The 20,237-nt window shown below is 40.2% G+C and overlaps 1 protein-coding gene across 6 annotated transcripts in view; it reads left to right on the top strand.

Moving 5' to 3' along the window:
• ralgapa2 (Ral GTPase activating protein catalytic subunit alpha 2) overlaps positions 1 to 20,237 on the top strand; it is a 106,556-nt gene that overhangs the window by 14,231 nt on the left and 72,088 nt on the right. For all 6 annotated transcript variants that reach the window (XM_084914973.1, XM_084914970.1, XM_084914971.1 and 3 more), the window contains exons 2-15: positions 2,794 to 2,904; positions 3,276 to 3,325; positions 11,421 to 11,478; positions 12,851 to 12,894; positions 13,031 to 13,211; positions 13,390 to 13,505; positions 14,210 to 14,348; positions 16,258 to 16,466; positions 16,996 to 17,235; positions 17,513 to 17,695; positions 18,841 to 18,975; positions 19,077 to 19,225; positions 19,359 to 19,470; positions 19,686 to 19,923. In XM_084914973.1, the coding sequence (XP_084771099.1) occupies positions 2,794 to 2,904; positions 3,276 to 3,325; positions 11,421 to 11,478; positions 12,851 to 12,894; positions 13,031 to 13,211; positions 13,390 to 13,505; positions 14,210 to 14,348; positions 16,258 to 16,466; positions 16,996 to 17,235; positions 17,513 to 17,695; positions 18,841 to 18,975; positions 19,077 to 19,225; positions 19,359 to 19,470; positions 19,686 to 19,923 (1,965 nt within the window). The remainder of the gene's footprint in view (positions 1 to 2,793; positions 2,905 to 3,275; positions 3,326 to 11,420; positions 11,479 to 12,850; positions 12,895 to 13,030; positions 13,212 to 13,389; positions 13,506 to 14,209; positions 14,349 to 16,257; positions 16,467 to 16,995; positions 17,236 to 17,512; positions 17,696 to 18,840; positions 18,976 to 19,076; positions 19,226 to 19,358; positions 19,471 to 19,685; positions 19,924 to 20,237) is intronic.

The following is a 20,237-nucleotide window of genomic DNA, read 5'->3' on the forward strand; positions in this document are numbered from 1 at the left end:
TAGGCATGTGTGACTGGAGACTAAGGTTCATTAGATTTCTTTAAATCATTTTAGTGTTGGATGTTATTTTTATAACAGTGCAGTTGACCGGAGCTAATTCCCTCAGTTCAATGTGTTTTGTGATTAAGATTGGCTCATGTAAAACAGTCTGATAGAGTCTAAATCTAATCTGTAACCTAAAATCAGTTTAGATTTGGACTGGAAATGGGAAGATTGGAATAATCTTTTTTTATTAGTATTATTTTTTATTATCCTACATTTTCCAGCATCTCTTTACAACTGCTTTTAGTGGTTAAGAATTAGCTGAAATAAAAACCTAAAAAAAAATATCTCCCTTTTTTTTTTTTTTTTTCTGTGTTTTTTAACGAAATCAAAAGTCGGTTACCGGTAGTTTAAATAATACAGACATTTGAATTTCCTGATGGAGCTTTTCTCGGTTATGCTTCACTGTTTTGTTTCATGATTAATGAATCTTAGCCTCATGGGATTAATGTAGCTTTTCTTTTTTCTTTTTTTTGTACATCTTCTTGTGCTTTCTCAGTTGAAAACAAGCATCTGTTTCTACAGCACTGGGCTGACAATAGTTGCATTACACTGGTTTAAATTGCTAGCTGCTGGCTGGCAGAGAGGTTGCCTATCTGCGGATATCATCAGGTAGTTTTGTTAGTCTACAGTAATTATGGGCAAGCTAAGGTAACTGTAAAGCATTGATGGTAGTAAAACTGGGTCAGGTAGAAAGTCATAGTGTCATCTCACTGTGTGTCACCAATTAGTCGTTACATTATACATCTAACTGTCAAACAGCAGCGTCACTAGGGATTCACCCATGATGACATGATTATTTATTTTTTCCTAAATCGAGGCTAAAAATGTAAAACAGTCATTACTTTGACTCAGTTTTCCCATCATGCATCTTCATTATCCCTGCTTTGATCTCAGGGCAAAGCTTTGTCTTTGTCACGTAATTCATCATTCCAGCAGTCCCCAGGAGTTGGACAGCTTCTGGGAGTTTTCCAATTTGCCATTTAGTAGAGGGAGAATTGGAACAGAAGGTGAAGCTTAATTGCTCTGTTTTGCCAGGAATCGTTTTGGGAAATGTATATGGGAAATTATAGTTTTTAACTGTGTGTGTGTGTGTGTGTGTGTGTGTGTGTGTGTGTGACTAAACTGCTATTTAATGCAATGAAAAACACAGTTACCACAGCTGTAAATAAATATCGATAGATTAATGCTTGAGGAAGCTTAAACATGTCTATTAGTTAAATATCAAGCAGAAGTGTCTCTTCCAGCATCCCAGCTGCCTGTTAAAGTGTATTTTTGCCCAGGAGAAAATCTGTCTTACAATAGCACTTCCTGAGTGCTGACCTAAATCCCAAAATCCCTATTGGATGGCATGGAGGAAAAAAGTCATCTCATTTATTCATCCTCCAGTGTGGATGAACTCAAAGTATTACTGGCTGAAACATGGAGGAGACTTTCATCACAGCAGTAACTGAAACAATGGCCTCATATTGTCTGAGAGTTTTGCAATCTTGAAAAAACAGAAGGAAACAAAAGGGAAAAAAGTCACAAACTGATATTTTCTTTAACATTTATTTGGTTTGCAAGTATGTTTTGTCTCCATGCTAAACTGCGACTACCATTCTTTAGATTAAGTGCTGTTAGCTTTGCATTGTATCCCTCACATGGACTTTGCCTTTGGGGGCTACAAAAGTATATTTTGCGACTCGTGTAGCTTTTACTTCTTTATTCTGTCCTAAAGAAAAAGTGATTCCTCACAATAAGGTTCTGGGTTTGCACCTCCTAGTCGACTGGGCCCTTTATGTGTAGAGTTTCTGTGCCTGTGGGACCTTTTGAGTACTCTGGTTCTCTCCCAAAGGCATTTTAGGTTAATTAGCTATAGGTGTATGTATATGGGAGAGGGTAAGGTTCTCTGTCCCTCTGCCAGATCTCAGTGGACCGGTGCGTGGTTCACTGCGCCTTTTGCACCATAACTGCTGAGATGGATTGAGTTAAATAAGCGGTTGGATGGGAGGATGAATCTATTAGACAGCATCCATTTCACTGTGATGGACTGCAGCTTGTTTGTCTTCTGTTTAGGAGATTGATTGCAAGCTAACCAGAACCTTGTACCAGGCTGAGGCTCCAGAGCAGAAGGACCACTGTAGTCGGTTGAGGTGCAACATGGGGGCACTGGAATCGGTCTATTCATTGTAGTGCCAGCTTAACATGTATTACTTATTAGTTACTTATTATAATTATAATAATTAGTTACTTATAATTTAATTTATAATTTATGTACCAATGGACGGATGTGCCTCTGTGCAACAATACAAAAATTGTGTCTTTGTTGGATAAAATGCACATTTCACAGTAAAAGCATCATTTAGAAATCTTTCACTTTTCAAATTGTGAAATCGTAGATCGGGGTAAAAAGTTTCTCAACGTCCCCAAAAAAACAGTTCTCTCCCGTGGCTACAGGTGAGGAGTGGGAGAAGTTACACTGCTTAAGGAAGTGAAGCAATTTGCTTTGTTTTAAAATGTATGTAGTTTTCTGTTTAAATGGGGAACTAATGGGAACTCACTGTCACTCCTGTGATTAGTGTCACACAGACAACATTAAAGCATCCAGGTTTCTCAAAACAGACTACAGGGAAAAATCTCTACATTAACAAACCTTGAAAGTTGAATACACAGTTGAATAAAAGTGATTGTTGTTTCTTTTTTATTTAATTATTATTTTATATTCTCACTGACTAAAGTTGATTGAGTTTCTTTTTCTTTTCCCCCCAGATATCATTGACAAGAGTGAGTTGAAGACATTCTTTGAGAGCAACAGTTCTCAGATTTATTTTATCTTCTATGAAAATTTCATTACACTGGAAAGCAACTTAAAACAAAAAGGTGAGTAAAAGCTTTTTTTGTAATAAACTGCACATGAACTATTTAGCTGCCGCTGTCAGTGGCGGTTCAATAATTAACCCTCTCTTTGCCCTCTGTGCTACAGCAAAGGTTATTTTCCGTTTGCCCCACATTTCCAGAGCAGCGGTACTTAGAGAATCAATCTGATTATGTTTAGTGTAACTGAGTGGATTGAGCTTGCCTTCATTCATTCCCACTGGGACTGCGGTCTCATGGTCATACACGTTCATTTAAATGAATGTTTATGCAATGGCCCATATTATTTTTGCATTATTGATGAAGCTCTATGCAGCATAGCTTCAGGTAAAACGTTTTAAAAACTTTGTACTAAAAGTATTTTCTTTGTGTTTCAGGGAACAAATCTCAAAGGGAGGAGCTGGACTCTATCCTCTTTATTTTTGAAGTAAGTGCTCTGTTGTTTTTTATGTTGATATCTCCATCTGGTATTTCCAGGTAAACTCAGGGAGTAGAATCACCTGCTACGTCCTGAATTCACTTCATAGAGTCTGTAGATCAATAGCAGGTTGTTCTAAGGCCTCGTTGTTACGCTGCCATTCAGTCCACTTGTTGTTTTTAAAATCCAGGCGTGCATGCAAATCAGAGGTGTGTTTCATCTCTGCATGCACAGCATGCTGTTGGCTCTCTAGCCCCTCCCTCTGTTTTTGCTGAGCACTTTTATGTTGCACATGCAGGTTAAAGTCCCCTACCTTGTTTTCCCACCTGACTGCAAAGGCAGCTCGAGTTTCCAATACAAACAGTGAGCTCTCCGGTTACATTTGCTCAGGGCAGGGCTGTTAGGATGGCAGCAGATCAAATTGTGGGGCAGTCTGTTTGTCTCTTTTGGTACAGTATGCCTTGCCCTAAATTTTGTCATCACCTGGGAGCAGTATCAGGGTGTTCCTTAAATTACACCAAGTCACAGCTAGGGAAGCGCTGCCAAGGATCCTTAACTGTTGTAGTCTGTCTTTAGCGATGGATTACTATGTTGTTGGGGTTGTTTTTTTTTTTTTTTTTAGTCGGGCATATCAAATGCAAATTGGGCTCAGTGTTTTCGTGTAATCACATTACGTTTTTGGTGCTGTCTGGGTGATGCATCGTGTACTTCATGCATGCTCTGTAATGCTTCCCTATGTGTCTGGCTGCTCATCGTTTTTCCTGCTGGTGTTCTTTCAGTCTGGCAGTCTTTTGTAGAATTAACACTTGTGCCGATGCCCCTCTCCTGCAGATCATACCAGAAATTATTTTCTGATCAAAACAGAAAAATGTTATCATTCGGATCAACATTTCCATTCAGTTCTCTCTATTCTTTACCTAGAAACCCACAGTGTCTGTCTGCACACATCCAGTCATTTGACCTGTAAATAAAGCCTGGATTCATGGCTTCTACATATTTATGGAGTCATCTTTTCAGAGAGAACTAATATTGAAAGCAGCTTAACCCTCATTTTTCCCCTTTTAGCCCCTGCCTGTGACGCTGTGTGCTTTTACCCATGCACTGAGAAGATAAGCTTGCTTTGACTAATGTGGGCAGGACAGATACAGGGTTGCCTTGATCCTGAGCTGTGCTGCACTGTGTGGACATTCTCGTTACACCACATTACATTAAGAATTTTAGCTCGTAGGTAGTTGTCAATGTGATATCAGTGCATGTACTTACAAACATGCATACTTGAAGAAAATGTGTAATATTGTGCAACGAAAGATGTGGCAGTGCAGCAGAAAATTAATTAAAACAGTGTTTCGAGGCAATGGCATTTTGCTCCCTCATAAATTATTTCTACAGCAAGCACAGTAATGTAATATATTTCTTATGGGAATTTTACATTTCTGCCACGTGTGTCATACACCCTCTCTGTGCAGGATAATACTTAGTGTAAACGGCCATTGTTAACATAAGTGATGGGAATCGCCCAGCCAAAACATGGCAGCTTTTGTCCAGCAAGCGTCAGAGCATTTTGTAGCGTGGCCTACGAGTGGATAACGGCTGGGACAAAAGCAAGTTTGCAGCACAGTGCTTAGAGTCACACTTTAATGCTGTATGACAGGGTAAGAAGAACAGGACATCTTAACATCACTTCTCATGTTCTTTGTATGAGTTTCCCCGGAGAACCCCGTTTACACTCATCTCTTCAGGAATGTGAAACGTAGTCCCTCACGCTCTCACCTGTCCCTCACATCTGCCTGATATATACAGTCCACGTCCCCAGTTTGTTTCCTTTGAGCTGGCTATGTGGGGATTACTTTGCTGCCATGATGAGGTATGCAACCCCTTTTTCATGAGTTGCTGTGGGGGAGCATGATCTCCCATGCTGGGCCCGTTTGAGTAATGGCTGTCTAGAGGGGGTAATCTTTTGTTCCTCTGCCTAAACTGTGCTGGTCCACTCCACCCCCCATCCCACCAGCAGCCATCACTCCCTTCCAGGATTTCTTTGTCTGCTTCCACAGAGGCATCATACCATGGCAGTCTTTATGGGAATGCAACCACATTTCTGAGGATGCAGTCGTGTTCTCAGCATCTTTTATTTTGATATTGATTAAAGATTTTACCCCATAAAAAGCGACATAACATTTATTTATTTTGTTTAACTTTAATAGTTAATGTTGAATCAAAGGCTTTCCCTAGTATGACCACAAAGCTTTGAACTCTCTTGGCAACTGTTTGTGTTTTATGTTAAAACATGTTTTATGTTTTTGAATACGTGTTGCTATGATACATGCTGTTAAAAATAATTCAAACGAAAAGTTTTCAGTGTATACCATCCGCAGAAAAAACTGTTTGGCTCCTTTGACCGTGTAGGCCGAGGCTTGAAGTAACGTTAGCAGTTTTTCTGCTCATTCACAGCTTGAGAGAGCGAACACTTAGTTTGATTAGAAGTTCTGAATTTATTGATCGAAATGTAAAAATACTCCACTGCCTAGCCATTAACATCTGCTGCACTTTAATCATTATCTGTTCCTGCAAATGACAAATTCAGTGGAGACTTCCAAGTAATCAAGGTGATTGATGGTTAGTTGATTCCCAGGCAGTAACTCCCATACATATCAGGCACGTTAGCAACAAATACACAGAAACAAATGTGATAAAGTCAACGTGACGGTTGTCATAGAACATGGACAGAACGTTGAACAGCTGTAAATTCACACAGAAGAAACTATCCTCTGTGTGAGAGTGAAATTGGAAATGGGCAGGTGGGAACCATGAAACCTATGGGCTGTTCAGCTGCAGAAATCTGAGGCAGTTTGTGCACAACCTAAACCTAAAACCTCACCAGTATCACAATCAATGAAAGAGGGTAAACTGCTATAGATTGAGTAATCATGCTTTTTTTTTTTTTTTAAATTGCAGTTCATTTGGGTAGTTTAATCAGAATCAGAAATACTTTATTAATCCTGAAGGAAATTACGGGTTACAGCAGGCAGCATGCGCACCAACCAGTACCAACCCCTGAGGCCAGCAGGGGTTGGTACTGGTTCTTCCTACAGACTGACCAACGAAGAGGCCACGTTCCAGAAAAAGCAAGGAAAAACAGGATTTGTTTCTGTTCTTGGCACGCTGGAGTCATTCACGCATCACACGCAGTGCAGCAGTAATACTACTTTTGTGTTTAAAAAACACATTCATGGTCAGTGCTCTGTGTATGGCTTCTTTACTAAGTCACAAATACACAACAGTGGCAGTACAGATTCAAAGGTTTACAGTTTTACAACTGTTTACGTTCACTGCCGCCATCTTGGATTGCTAACTCGGGGGTGGGTCCTCCGACTTTCTGAGTCGGGAAATCTGAATTGAGGAGGCGTTTCCCAAAAATTCACTGGGGAAAATGAGCGTTGCGTCAGGGCCAGGCGTATAGAGTTTATTGTTGTACTTGAATTAATTAAATCAAATAAATTAATTTGTTTGGAGTGGCCTTTTGCATGCAAACATGTCCACAAAAAATCTTATTAGCCTTTATAAAATAAGGTCAAGCAAAACAATACATTCTAATTACAGTTCTGCTGGTAGGCTAGTGGCTGCACACAGATGTAAAATTTAATATAAAACTCCCTTATAGCTCCATCCCTGTGAGCACAATGTGCCTTTCAAAGACACACAATCTGCTGTAGATGCATGGATGTGTCTCCATATCTGTGTTGTACATGGATTCAGACATGAAGTACAAAATTTTTTTTCCTCTTTTTATAAAATAAAAACTTGTGCCAAAAGGATAAACAGGCTTCTCTTTACATTCGGTAAAGATTTATGGTTTTCAATCTCTGTCTTAACCTGTTGGCACCCAGCTGCTGTGGAGAACCACCTGTCTCATCAGGTGACCTGTGCGTGAGACACACATTGCTGCTGATTGGCCAAGAGTTATTAAGAACCTTTAGTGATAAACAAAGAGCCAAATTTGACACATGTGACACATGTGACAGAGGTTGTGAGGTTGATCAGTGAAGTTAAGTGTGCTTGATTAGTTCATTACTTTCTGATTTGAGTGCAGAAAGTTAAGGAAGGAGGGCTTCTTTTTTTTTTATTGTCATGTAGTCGTTTTATTCGTGTTTTTGTGATTTTGTTTTTTGGTTTGTAATGACATGTGTTCATGTCTTTAGAGTTTTCATTCTTGGTTTGCAAGCTGCAGTCGTAAATTGTTTATTTGCTAATTAGATATCAGCTAATTAGAGTCAAGAGTTGGTGTTTGAGAAAATATTTGTCTACATGTAATTCATTTCTCTCTCTTGCTGCTGCACAGTAGAAGGATACTATAAAGAATTCGTTTTACAGCCAGCGTGAGACCTCTTTCTGTTTTCTGCTGTCACAAGACCAGAACCAGCTTCTCAGGCCTCAGGGGAAGAGTTTGTTTATGCGCCTGTATTACTGGAGATGACTTCTCACTGACAACAGTGGCATTGAACACTGGTGCCGCTGTGGTTATGGAACAGGTTAAGGGACAGCTTTGGGACCCCTGAAACTCTGTGACCTCACCCTGACATGTCAAGTGCCATCTGGACCTGAGTCAGCAGGCTGAATTCCCCTTGTTATCCTCTCTGTCAAGCTGCCCCGTCTAGATCTGAGACCTAACTTACTGACTTTTTAATAAACAAAATAAATCTATTTTTGTATAGTTTTTTGTTTTTGGGGATCACAGACTGAGAGAAATCTTTTTTTTATAGGAATAGTATCAGCCAAAATGGCAACACACTAAAACAAGTGTCAAGCAGAAAAGAGACTTTAAGAAGAGATCTCTGAGGTTAAACTGAGATTTATTCATGTCAGCCGTAGCATATGATTTTTTTTTTAACCTGCATGTTTTTAAATGCCCAGGTCTGTAATTAGTAATTAATTACATAGTTTAAGTCTGTATCATGAGCAGCCATCTATAGTTCTGTTCGGCCTCGTGTAATTGCTTCATATTCTTTGTTCCTCTAAACCTCGGCTAACGCTTCTAATAAAAAATGTGCTCAGGGCCATTTAGTTACATGATTTGTTTTACAGTCTAATTCTTCTTGACTGGCAGTTTACCCATTGGACCCCCACTGGTTATGCATAATGCAAATGTACAAAGTGTAGCTTGGGGTTGCACAGGGGAGCAGCAGATGAATCTTGATGATCTGTGCGTTGGTCCAGAATTTTACAGATAGGAACATTTTTGTCACTAGTAAGTAACCTGATTAAGAAGAGTTTTTAAAATGGACCCTAGAATGCTGTAGCTTGGCTTTGCCAAAGAGGAAGGTGTAGCAGATGGATGAGAAGCTGGTGTTAAGGCGCTGAAGGAGTCTCATGTGCTGTTGCTGCCATCTACTGGCCACAGAGGGGAATTAAAACAGTTTTGTAACACTGTTCCCATATTTTTGGTGTTTTTCTTAAAAACAAAGAATAAAAACAAGTGTTTTGGGCTTAAAGCACCATTTAATTGGCGTTTTGTATATTTTACTTGCTTTAATTTGCATGTTAGCCAAATTTCTGTTCAGTCTTACGTGGCTCACACTGTTGTGGCATAAGCAAAGCAGGTGTGTGTTTAACTGACGTCTTCTCTCTGTGCTTTTCATCTATAAGTGTTTGTAATCCCAGGGCCCACTTTTGGTTGATTGAATGCAAGAACTATACATTGCACTTTATTTCCTACACTGCTTACTGTGTTATAATTTGAGTTTTGCCTGTTTTGTCTGGTTTTCTCATTGTTGCACGTCCTTGACTGCAGTTTAAGGTAGATTAGTTCGTTATGTCTCTAGTGTGTTTGGTCCTTCCTCCATATATGCTATATTCATCTCTATGATTGCCAGAAATCCCAAACAATATGCAAAGTACAACATTTCATCTAAAAGCATTGCATTGTGATTGGTGCTAGAAGCCCTTGTAGACCACATCTGTAAGCAGCATATTCTCTGTCATGTTCAGGCTCTACTGCTGGAAATCTAAGTGCGGATCATGTAAATGTGTTAAGGCTGCTGTTGGACCACAATAATGCCCTTATATTTATGCTGGAGTATGGCTGCAGATTAGTGTAACTCCAGCAACATCCAGTCCTGCAGATTTTGTATTCGCCTTGTATCAGCCGGTAAATTCTTCATTGTTGCGCCTGCCATTCCAGCTCCACAGGGAGTTTTTCTGAGCTAGCTTCTCCACCTCATTCCCACTCTCCCTTCCTAATGCTCTGTGAAGAGACAGTGTTACTGTGTGCACGCACACACACAAGGCTTAAGCTGGCTACCCTGCTGTGCTACCGACTAGCATAATGTCTCTACTGGCATAAGGAGACAAAATGAAGGAGACCAGCACAGCCTTTGCGGAGATGTAATAATCCCACTTGGGATCAATACCAAGGTGCAGCCACACGCCTGTACACGCATATTATCGAGTCTGGGAATCAGAAAGAAGTTGAATGGCACAGACAGTCATCCAGCGCCCCCTTAAAGTGATGTATGCCTTTCAGTTTCTCTGCTGTCACTGATAATGACGGGGATTTAGTCTCAGAGGACAAGAAGGGAAAGTTAAAGATGATAAGGGAAGAAGGAAGTTGTTGACAAACGGAGACACTCAAAGCCTGAGATGACTTGTGGGCCGCCACAGCTCTCAGCATAATGCGGCAAAGCACAGGGTAAAGATAAAGCTCATACCATTTGTCAGACCAGTGTTATGTCCATGGCTAATAAAACACAGAGTGCTGTTAGTATATTACTTCAGTGAGTTTTTTTATCCTGCCAGTTTCTGTTTCAGTGCTAAGTTTCTTTTCCACTGTTCATGTCTTTTGCTTTAGGAGACTAATATTTGCCATTTCTTTCCTGGCATGCTCACTTTCCTTCTCTCGCCTCTGTTTCGTGCACTCAAGACCAGATGAGCTTTTTATCATGCTGACCACCATCAGTTGTCTGGTTGAGTGGGTCAGAGCTGCATACGTAAAGCAGTAAAGGACAGGCTTGACCTCTGCATTGCAATCATGAAGTCTTTCTGGGTCAGTCATTAGGATTTGATGAGAAGTGAGTCATTGGGGCATTAGTTGCTCGCAATGAACTGACTGTTAACTAGCCGCATGTGCACAGCCGCACACATCTGCAGACTCCAGGCATTTTTTCATCTTTCCAGAGGGACCCAGTTAACGGGTCGCTGCATTGAGGAATAACGATAGTCTGCTCAAAGGTTAGAGCTCGCTAATTGAGTTGTAAAACTGTTGTTGGTGAGGTGATGAGTGCTGTGTCGGGTCACAGGGTTTCACTGACAGGCTAGGCAAAGTGGATAGAGAGGGCATTGCTTTATTATATAAGGTTGCAACGATACACAAAATTCACGGTTCGGTTCGATACTTTGGTGTCACGGTTCGATATTTTTTCGATACAAAAAAATGTTCATGCCTTTTTAATTTGCCATTTATTAAAATTATAAATATATATTTTAACTCAAAACTACAGTTTTTAAATTTAATGTTGCTGAAACAACAAAATAATTAAAAAAAATAAATCTATCTGATCGAGAAATCACTCATCTTTGGAAAAGAGAGTTTATTACAGAGAAATGGCTCTTTCCAAAATAAAAGCTATACTATACGCTTCTTCTGGGCTATATTCTCAGCAGCATATTAAACATATAAGGTCCCCGTAAGGAGAATCATGTGCTAACAGCTGTCTAAATGACTCGGGTAAAGTTTGTAGCATGCGTGCTTGTTGTTTTTGTCTGCTTCCACTTGTCTTTGCACTAGGATGATGTCGGAGTAAATGTGCAGTCATATTCGTTGTGTTCCCACTAGTGCTGTCAGCGTTAATCTCGTTGAAATGACGTTAACGCCATAACGCGGCAAATCTCCGTTAACGAGTTACCGCGGATCGCCCCGTGCGTGGGGCTGGACGCAAAGAATTATTTGTTTTAGAAATCCAGAAAACATAACTGGAATAAATGGGTGTTTTTCCCAATTTGTCATTCATCAGCTAGCTACCAGGATTGTTTGTCACACCTGACGCAGGTACTGTTCTCTACCACTCTAATCACTCCTCTAAAGCTAATCATGACATCTCCTGTTTTTCATCAGAAAATCCTGCAGAATCTGCCTGAGAAGATCTACAACAGATGGCAGTTTCACAGTATAGGTATGCACGTAACGTTTTTCCACTTTATCAAACATTTTGCACTTGCTTGAATTCTAACCGTTTTCTTTGTAGCACCTGACAGGTAGGTGTACGCTTTGTATTTCTTTACACTTAAGGACAAAAAAATATCACCAGGACCAAGCCTTAACCTTTTAATAATGAGGAGGAAATAATTAGTCTGAGAAGGGGATGTAAATGGGAAATGCAAATTAACACTTCATTTGAAATGCAAATAAGTAATTGAATTATGCATGATTTCAGTCCTGCACAAAAAAGGAAAACCCTTGCAAGAAGCGATAACCCCAATTATAACTGTTTTTCGTCAGCCGTTGGCAGCTAAACAGTCCAGGTTGAGATCACTGTTGCAGATTTGCCTTGCCCCTCCCCAGGCTTGTAATTTTAAATATCAACACTCATCTTTGGGTGGATGTCCCAGACATATTCACCATTTCTGTCCGTCTGGACCACAAATCCGCGCAGGTTTAAAGCTTCCTCTTAGCCTTTCTTGCACTCGCATAGAATTTTCTTTTCCACACATCAGTTCAGGTGTCACTGGTCAAGATCCAGTGCTGTTATATGTGTACTTCAGCCTGGTTAACTTTTTCTTTCACATAATTTTTAGCGTGCTGTATCCAGAACCGTTACTAATGGAAATACAGCACCTTGTGACATATTCTTTGTGGTGGGTAGAGTAGCTCAAGAATTACATTAATGCCTTTTAGTTTGGAGATGCAGGGTCACAGGTACTTCACTCGTACCTTTTAAGATGCTGAAGGAAATGTGCACAGCTTTTTGTTATCCTTCTGTCCCCAGCCCACAACCCATGAAAGGACTGCTCTGTGCTTTCGTGTTCAGCATTCTGATGAGAAGACCAGACAAAAGCTCCCTCAGTAAGGGCCTGTTGATCAGGACTTTAAGACACCTGTTCAGCGGTTTGGCTTTTACACTAACAAAACCCGATTCTTAATCTTAATCATCACCTTAAAATCAATATTAGGACCAGTCAAAGTGTTTTCCAGCCCACAACGTCCTCAAAAGAGACTGCTGCCTATCAAGAGCATGTCCTAAATCACGCACGCACAGACATGCAGAGCTCTTCCTCCCGAGATATTTAGCAATCAGAGCGATGTCTCATTTGATTACAGTGGAACCAGATTGGCTTCATAAATGTGTGTCGCTGCCAACTCGTGTTAATTTTCATCAGGAAAATATGAAGCCTTGCCACTCTACCCACTAGTTTGTCAAGACCAGCCATCAAGGTCAATTCTTCTGAGTCGAGATGACAGCTTTGTGCGGTTTGTCTCTTTCCTTGTTGTGCAGAAGAAAATCTGAATAGCAGTTTTTGACCGTTGTCACGTTTTCTATCCTCCAGGTTCTATTCTCAAAAAGCTTCTGCACACTGGAAATTCATTTAAAGTAAGTGCCCAATTTGAGCTTTTAAAATCTTGGCACACAAAGATGGACTGAACATATTTTTTTTTAGTTGAATGGATTGTTAAAATTAGCCTCCTTTTGAATATGCATAAAAATGACCTTTTCTCCCGCTGTCTAGATTCGCTGTGAGGGGATCCGTCTCTTCCTGCTGTGGCTGCAGGCCCTAAGGGACCACTGTGCAGAGGAGCAGTTCCTCATCTTTGCCTGTCTGGTGCCAGGATTCCCCGCTGTGCCCTCCTCCAGAGGGCCGTGCACCCTCGACACCATCATTTACAACCCTTTCTCCAACCCCCCAGATGGTGAGAAAAGAGGAGCACATTACACATTATGTATTCACATTTAAATGACCATAGATTTTATTACATTTGTACGTGCAGAGGATTGCCACTGAAATTATGTAAAGTACCCAGTTATAATACTGGGTAGGTTTATTTTCTGTCATTAACTCAGGTCCTTTCTTTCTGTTGATTTGAGCAGCCAAGGTGGTGCCTGAGGAGATCACCCCACTGGTTCCAGCTGTGGCAGGTGAAAAAGCTGCAGATGACCTGACCTGTTATATCCTAGAAATACTGCTTAAGTACATGGTCATCCAGGTAATAACTCACTTTGTGTGACAGCAGCAAGAATAGTAATGTTATCATAACTAACCCTGCCTGCAGGATATTCTTGGATGTGCTTGATGGCTGCTTTACCCGACTTGTTGTTGGGGTTCCTTCTAATACTTTTAGATAAAGTATTTTAGTTGAGTATTTCTTTCATCATCAAAATATCAGCTTTAACCCAGCACATTCTATGAAGTCAGCAGCTAAACTATTAATTCCTCTTGTTCTGTACAGTTATTTCCTCAGACACAAACATTTTCAGTGACTAGATTAAGTTGTGTTATAAAATTTGCGCAAATGCACTTGCATACTTAAATTAAATGCCTTTTATGTGCAAATGCTTTTTCTGTCTTTAATAGACAGCCATGTGATGGAAGTGCTCAACAAATGTGAACATACTCTGTTCTGGCTTCATCTTTCATTTGTTTTCATGATTGGGTCTCTTCCATGTATTGTGCCACTGTAAGATAAAAAGTAAATTCAGTTGTTAAGTCTAAAGTTTTTCATCATATTTGGCCTCAGATCAAACAGTTTATGTCTATGTACTTTTTTTTTTTTTTTTTTTTTTTTTAAATCTTAGAGGAACCTTCATGCTATTGTGTTGCAAACAATATACTGTCGCTGTGATGTTGGAAGCATCTCCTCTCTCTGTAGCCTGACCTTGTCTCTGCCTTATTGTGCTGTCTGTCTGCCAGGCATCCAGTTTAGAATGGAAGAACAAAGAGAACCAGGACACAGGCTTCAGGTTTCTCTTCACCCTGTTCAAGAAGTACTACCTTCCACACTTATTTCCCTCCTTCACCAAGCTCACAAACCTCTACAAGCCTTTATTAGGTAAGCCCACAAACCCAATCTATGTATATATTACAAACCGGATTCCAAAAAAGTTGGGACACCAAACAAATTGTGAATAAAAACTGAATGCAATGATGTGGAGAGGGCAAATGTCAATATTTTATTCAGAATAGAACGTAAATGACAGATCAAAAGTTCAATCCGAGAAAATGTATCATTTGAAAGGAAAAAGATGTTGATTCAAAATTTCACGGTGTCAACAAATCCCAAAAAAGTTGGGACAAGTAGCAATAAGAGGCTGGAAAAAGTAAATTTGAGCATAACGAAGAGCTGGAAGACCAATTAACACTAATTCGGTTAATTGGCAACACGGTTGTGTATAAAAAGAGCTACTCAGAGTGGCAGTGTCTCTCAGAAGCCAAGATGGGTTGAGGATCACCAATTCCCACAATGTTGCGCAGAAAGATAGTGGAGCAATATCAGAAAGGTGTTACCCAGCGAAAAATTGCAAAGACTTTGCAGTTATCATCATCAACTGTGCATAACATCATCCGAAGATTCAGAGAATCTGGGACAATCTCTGTGCGTAAGGGTCAAGGGCGTAAACCCTTACTGGATGCCCGTGATCTCCGGGCCCTTAAACGACACTGCACCACAAACAGGAATGCTACTGTAAAGGAAATCACAGAATGGGCTCAGGAATACTTCCAGAAACCATTGTCAGTGAACACAATCCACCGTGCCATCCGCCGCTGCCAGCTGAAACTCTACAGTGCAAAGAAGAAGCCATTTCTAAGCAAGATCCACAAGCTCATGCGTTTTCACTGGGCCAGGGATCATTTAAAATGGAGTGTGGCAAAATGGAAGACCGTTCTGTGGTCAGACGAGTCACGATTCGAAGTTCTTTTTGGAAATGTGGGACGCCATGTCATCCGGACCAAAGAGGACAAGGACAACCCAAGTTGTTATCAACGCTCAGTTCAGAAGCCTGCATCTCTGATGGTATGGGGTTGCATGGGTGCGTGTGGCATGGGCAGCTTACATGTCTGGAAAGGCACCATCAATGCAGAAAAATACATTCAGGTTCTAGAACAACATATGCTCCCATCCAGACGGAGAAGGATCCGGGTACTGAAATGGCCAGTCTGCAGTCCAGATCTTTCACCTATAGAGAACATTTGGCGCATCATAAAGAGGAAGGTGCGACAAAGAAGGCCCAAGACGATAATACAGTTAGAGTCCTGTATTAGACAAGAATGGGAGAGCATTCCTATTTCTAAACTTGAGAAACTGGTCTCCTCGGTCCCCAGACGTCTGTTGAGTGTTGTAAGAAGAAGGGGAGATGCCACACAGTGGTGAAAATGGCCTTGTCCCAACTTTTTGGGGATTTGTTGACACCATGACATTTTGAATCACCATATTTTTCCCTTAAAATGATAAATTTTCTCAGTTTAAACTTTTGTTCCGTGATTTATGTTCTATTCTGAATAAAATATTGACATTTGCCATCTCCACATCATTGCATTCAGTTTTTATTCACAATTTGTTTAGTGTCCCAACTTTTTTGGAATCCGGTTTGTATGTTTATTAGTATGTTTATTTACAAAAGGAGTATTCTCTCAAGTTACACACAGTGTACATCAGCTACTCTTTCTTTACTTATTATTTTCCCGTAACACAGAAAATAAGATAAGTGTGCAGAAAATAGTTTCCTTAATAAAAACAGTGACGGCTTTACTCGTGAGCAGCAGTTTCATGAAATACAGGAAATGATGAAATCATATCCTGTTTCATCATTTAAATGAACAATTTGATTTAGTGGGAAAAACTCTGACCTCACCACAGCCACACATTTAATCTTTATTATCTTTGTCTTTTTCTCCCACTGTTTTCCATTTTTAACCGCCCCTCTGCCCTCAACTCTTCATCCACTGTGTTACTCCATCAGACCTCCCCCACCACAGACCAAAACCCTTGTATGTGCCAGTGACACGGAACAATGAGAGCACCTTCTGCACAAGGGATCAGTACCTAGCACCTCGTGTGGCCTTCATCACCTGGCTTGTCACTTTCTTCCTGGAGAAGAAGTACATCAGCAGTGCTGCTTCAGCGCAGAGCGCAAAGAACGGCACCGAGGTCATTCCCAAACTCATCCAGGTGAACACACAGTACCCTGTGTTGGATTCTTCTTTCTCCATTCTGTTATTCCAAGATCTTCTTTATCCTTCAGATGTTTTTGTAGCACACCATCTTTAGCAGTAGTATAAAGACATCTGGGGTTTATGTTTCTGAACAAATATTCATGCATTTATTCATTCCTAGATGTTATTTTACCTCTATATAAAACACATAGTTGATCAACAGCTTCACAAGCAATACAGCATTCAAACTAAGATTATAGCTGAAATAAAATCGTGATGACGGCGATCAGGAGTCATGGAGGTTTTATTTCAGACTGCAACAGTTCTGTCACTTTCGAGTTAAATCAGTCATGGAGAAAATAAATGGATTTTTATATGATTTATCCAGAGACGAATGCTGCATACATACTACAGTGGTTCATTTCCCTTTAAAAATGCTATAAAATACAACTAACAGCCAAGTAATCTGTGCTGAAGGAGACTGTAGTGAGGAGGTACCCCCTACTGCATACTGAAGGACTCTCGTTCCTGCCTGTGTTTTCCAGACTGTCACTGCAGGCAGTAGCAGCCAGGAGAAGGATAAGACATCAGATGGGGACACAAACGGACCAGCGGGGGAGCCTGAGAAGAGCCACTCCAACAGTAGCACCCTGTCAGATCGACGAGCCAGCGATTCCAGTTTGTGTAGCGTTGAGGAGGAGCACCGCCATGTTTATGACATGGTGCAGTCCATTCTGCTCTCCACCCGGGACAATGTGAACTTTGTCAATGAGATCTTCCACCAGGTGGAGTATTTCTGTCTTCTGTTTCTTTGCCAGTATTTTCTATTTTGTTCTGTTGGAAGATGCCTCTAACAAAGATGCACTGCAGTAACACGGACTGCGTCGCCCTCTGCTGGCCTTTTCATTAAATTACAGATTCACATTTAAAACTGACTTTAATCCTAATGAGCCATGGTTTCTTTCTTTCTTTCTTTCTTTCTTTCTTTCTTTCTTTCTTTCTTTCTTTCTTTCTTTCTTTCTTTCTTTCTTTCTTTCTTTCTTGTTAATTTGTTTTGCAAAGGCTTTCTTGTTGCCGTCCTGTGAGGCTTCTGCAACCAGGAAGGTCATCAAAGTGTACAGGAAGTGGCTCCTGCAGGAGAAACCCTCTTTCATGGCAGAGCCCGACATAACTGCTCGGGAAGATGAAGTGGACGAATGCTCCGAACAGATTATCAGCACCGAGACAAATAACATGCATGTGCAAGTAAGTAATACAGAAAGATGAATACGTTTGCATTAACCTGTCACATATATAATGACTGCGTGAATGATAAAACAATCTTAAAAGGTTGTATAAAAATCAGAGTTATGCCCTTGTTTTTTTCTCCATGCTTTCAAAAACCCGTCTTACAGGTAGTTTTTCCAGGCCTGTATCAGACTTGGTACAATTTGAGTTGAGAATCTTACAGAAAAAAACATTTAATCACTAACAATTTTGGAATAATCAGAAATGCAATAAGAATATTATTAGTTATTCACTTTCATTGTTAGACATATCTTTTCTGTTATTTGTAAACATTGATCTACCTATAAATCATATGCCTCAATAACTTAATTACCACAACGTTTAAAGTGCATATTTTTACTTCAAAGCAATTAGCAGCTTTATTTTTTATTCACAGAAACTACCTGCAGCCTGTATCGATCATGCAAACATCCAGAAATAGTGTCCTGTCTCTGCAGCCTATTGTGAGCCCCAGTTAATGGTGTAGAATGATAAAGGTGCACCAGACTGAGAAATAAATACTAAAACCCTTTTGACCGTTAAAACAAACGTGTAACATGCAAATGATACGATGCATTTATGTGCATAAAACCAGCTTACGTTGATTAACTGGCCTTAGTCATGCAGTTTGTGTATACAAATACATAGAAAAAAGAAACAGCCCTTGGGATAGTGCTTTTACTTATTTGAGTTAAATATTTTAATCAATCATCATATAGATGTTACCAATCATGTTACCCTACTTAGTTTATAGACCAAGTTTAATCAAGATTGAACCAGTCGTGTAGAAGTTTGGAGAAGAAACACACAGAGCTACATACGCTACAATTGTTACAGGATGATGATGATGAATCAGAATTTATAATAAAATAAAAATAAATGATTTGTGATTTAGCACTATAGGTTTTCTAGCAGCTACTCTGATATTGATTCATATATTTGTAGTTACAAAGCCAAGAAGATCAAAACACAGAACAGCTACAGTAAAAATAATAATTATGACCAGAGTGGATGTATTTTATTAACAAAAAAGGTCTTTTTTTTTATAAAGCCTACAGCACCTGTCTTAATAAATTAGTTTACGTCTACTGTGAGTTTGACTGGCCGGCCTTGTCTTCTACCAGATGATGGAGAGTCACAGTCACAAGCGGTCGTCCAGCTGGGGTAGGACCTACTCGTTCAGCAGTGCCATCAATCAGGGCTTCATCACCGAAGAGGAGAACAGGAACATCAAAGCCGGCATCCAGCCAACACTACAGGTATATCTGTGTTCATAACCTCTGATGGTTGGAATCAGTGTTTTTCCAGTATTGTTGTTGTCTTAATTACTTTATGTTTGCACACATTTACGTTCGTGCAGGTGTTTCTGACCAGTTCATCCAACGTGTTTCTGTTGGAGCCATGCCAGGATGTACCAAAACTCCTGGAAAATCAGGTTGAGGTGTGCAAGGGTGTTCTTAGCATCTATCGGCATATGATCATGGAGCACTCCATGAATACACAGACGTGGTTAGTAGTATGTTTAGATGTGCAAATTTTATTTATTTATTTTTTTAAAGAAGGTTTTTGTGATTTTTATCCCTTTTTAAAAATTGAATTCAATTGACATTATTGTAATTTATTTACTGTCCGTGTTCTGCAGGGAGCAGATGTTGCAGGTACTACTGAGAATCACAGAGGCTGTGATGAAGAGGCCACAGGACAACCAAAGAAAAGACAGCTTTGCTGAAAGTTTAGCATCTTTGCTTTTTAGGGTATGGTTGCATTTAGTTTGTTACACACTCTCTGATAAACAGGCAGTCATAGAGATGGATCTGTCATCACCTCTCTTCTTTGGCTCTGAATACAGTGCGATTTGTCTTTATTTGTACACGTGCTATCAAGCCTGCTCTATATTTAGTGTGTTTGTGTCTCACTGTATGTGTAACTTGGTGCTAATTCATCATGTCTTTTCTCCTCCTGCATCCAGACCATCATTGTGGCGTGGGTACGAGCCAACCTGTGCGTATTTATCTCCCGGGAGCTTTGGGATGAGCTGCTGGCAGTGCTGTCCTCTCTTACCTGCTGGGAGGAACTGGTGACAGAATGGGCCAGCATCATGGACTCACTTACGGCTGTGCTGGCACGCTCCGTTTATGGCCTGGACATGGCCAACCTGCCTCTGGACAAACTCAGTGAACAGAAGGAGAAGAAGCAGAGAGGACGTGGTGAGAGGACAAAATGGGAAAAGATGAGGAGATTAGAGTGGCTTTAATTTGATTGGAAGGATGACACTGTTTATTTTTTGTGTCTTTTGTTTTTCTTTGTGTGCTTGACTAACTCTGACCAGTACGATTCAGTACACGTGTTTGACCTGTTTTAAAGGTGCCATGCTTAAAAGTGACCTATGTAAGGTTAAAACCATAATTCTGCCAGCTACTCTGTGTTGTTTAAAGTCAAATAAAAAGGGTTGGCCCATTAATTTTCATTCTTGTTTTTTCAGCTCTAGGTGAATCTAAATGTTTAGTTTTGTTCATTACAA

Source organism: Perissodus microlepis, chromosome 19 (assembly GCF_051167445.1).
Source record: "Perissodus microlepis isolate ML-2025 ecotype Zambia chromosome 19, ASM5116744v1, whole genome shotgun sequence".
Classification (NCBI taxonomy): Eukaryota; Metazoa; Chordata; class Actinopteri; order Cichliformes; family Cichlidae; genus Perissodus; species Perissodus microlepis.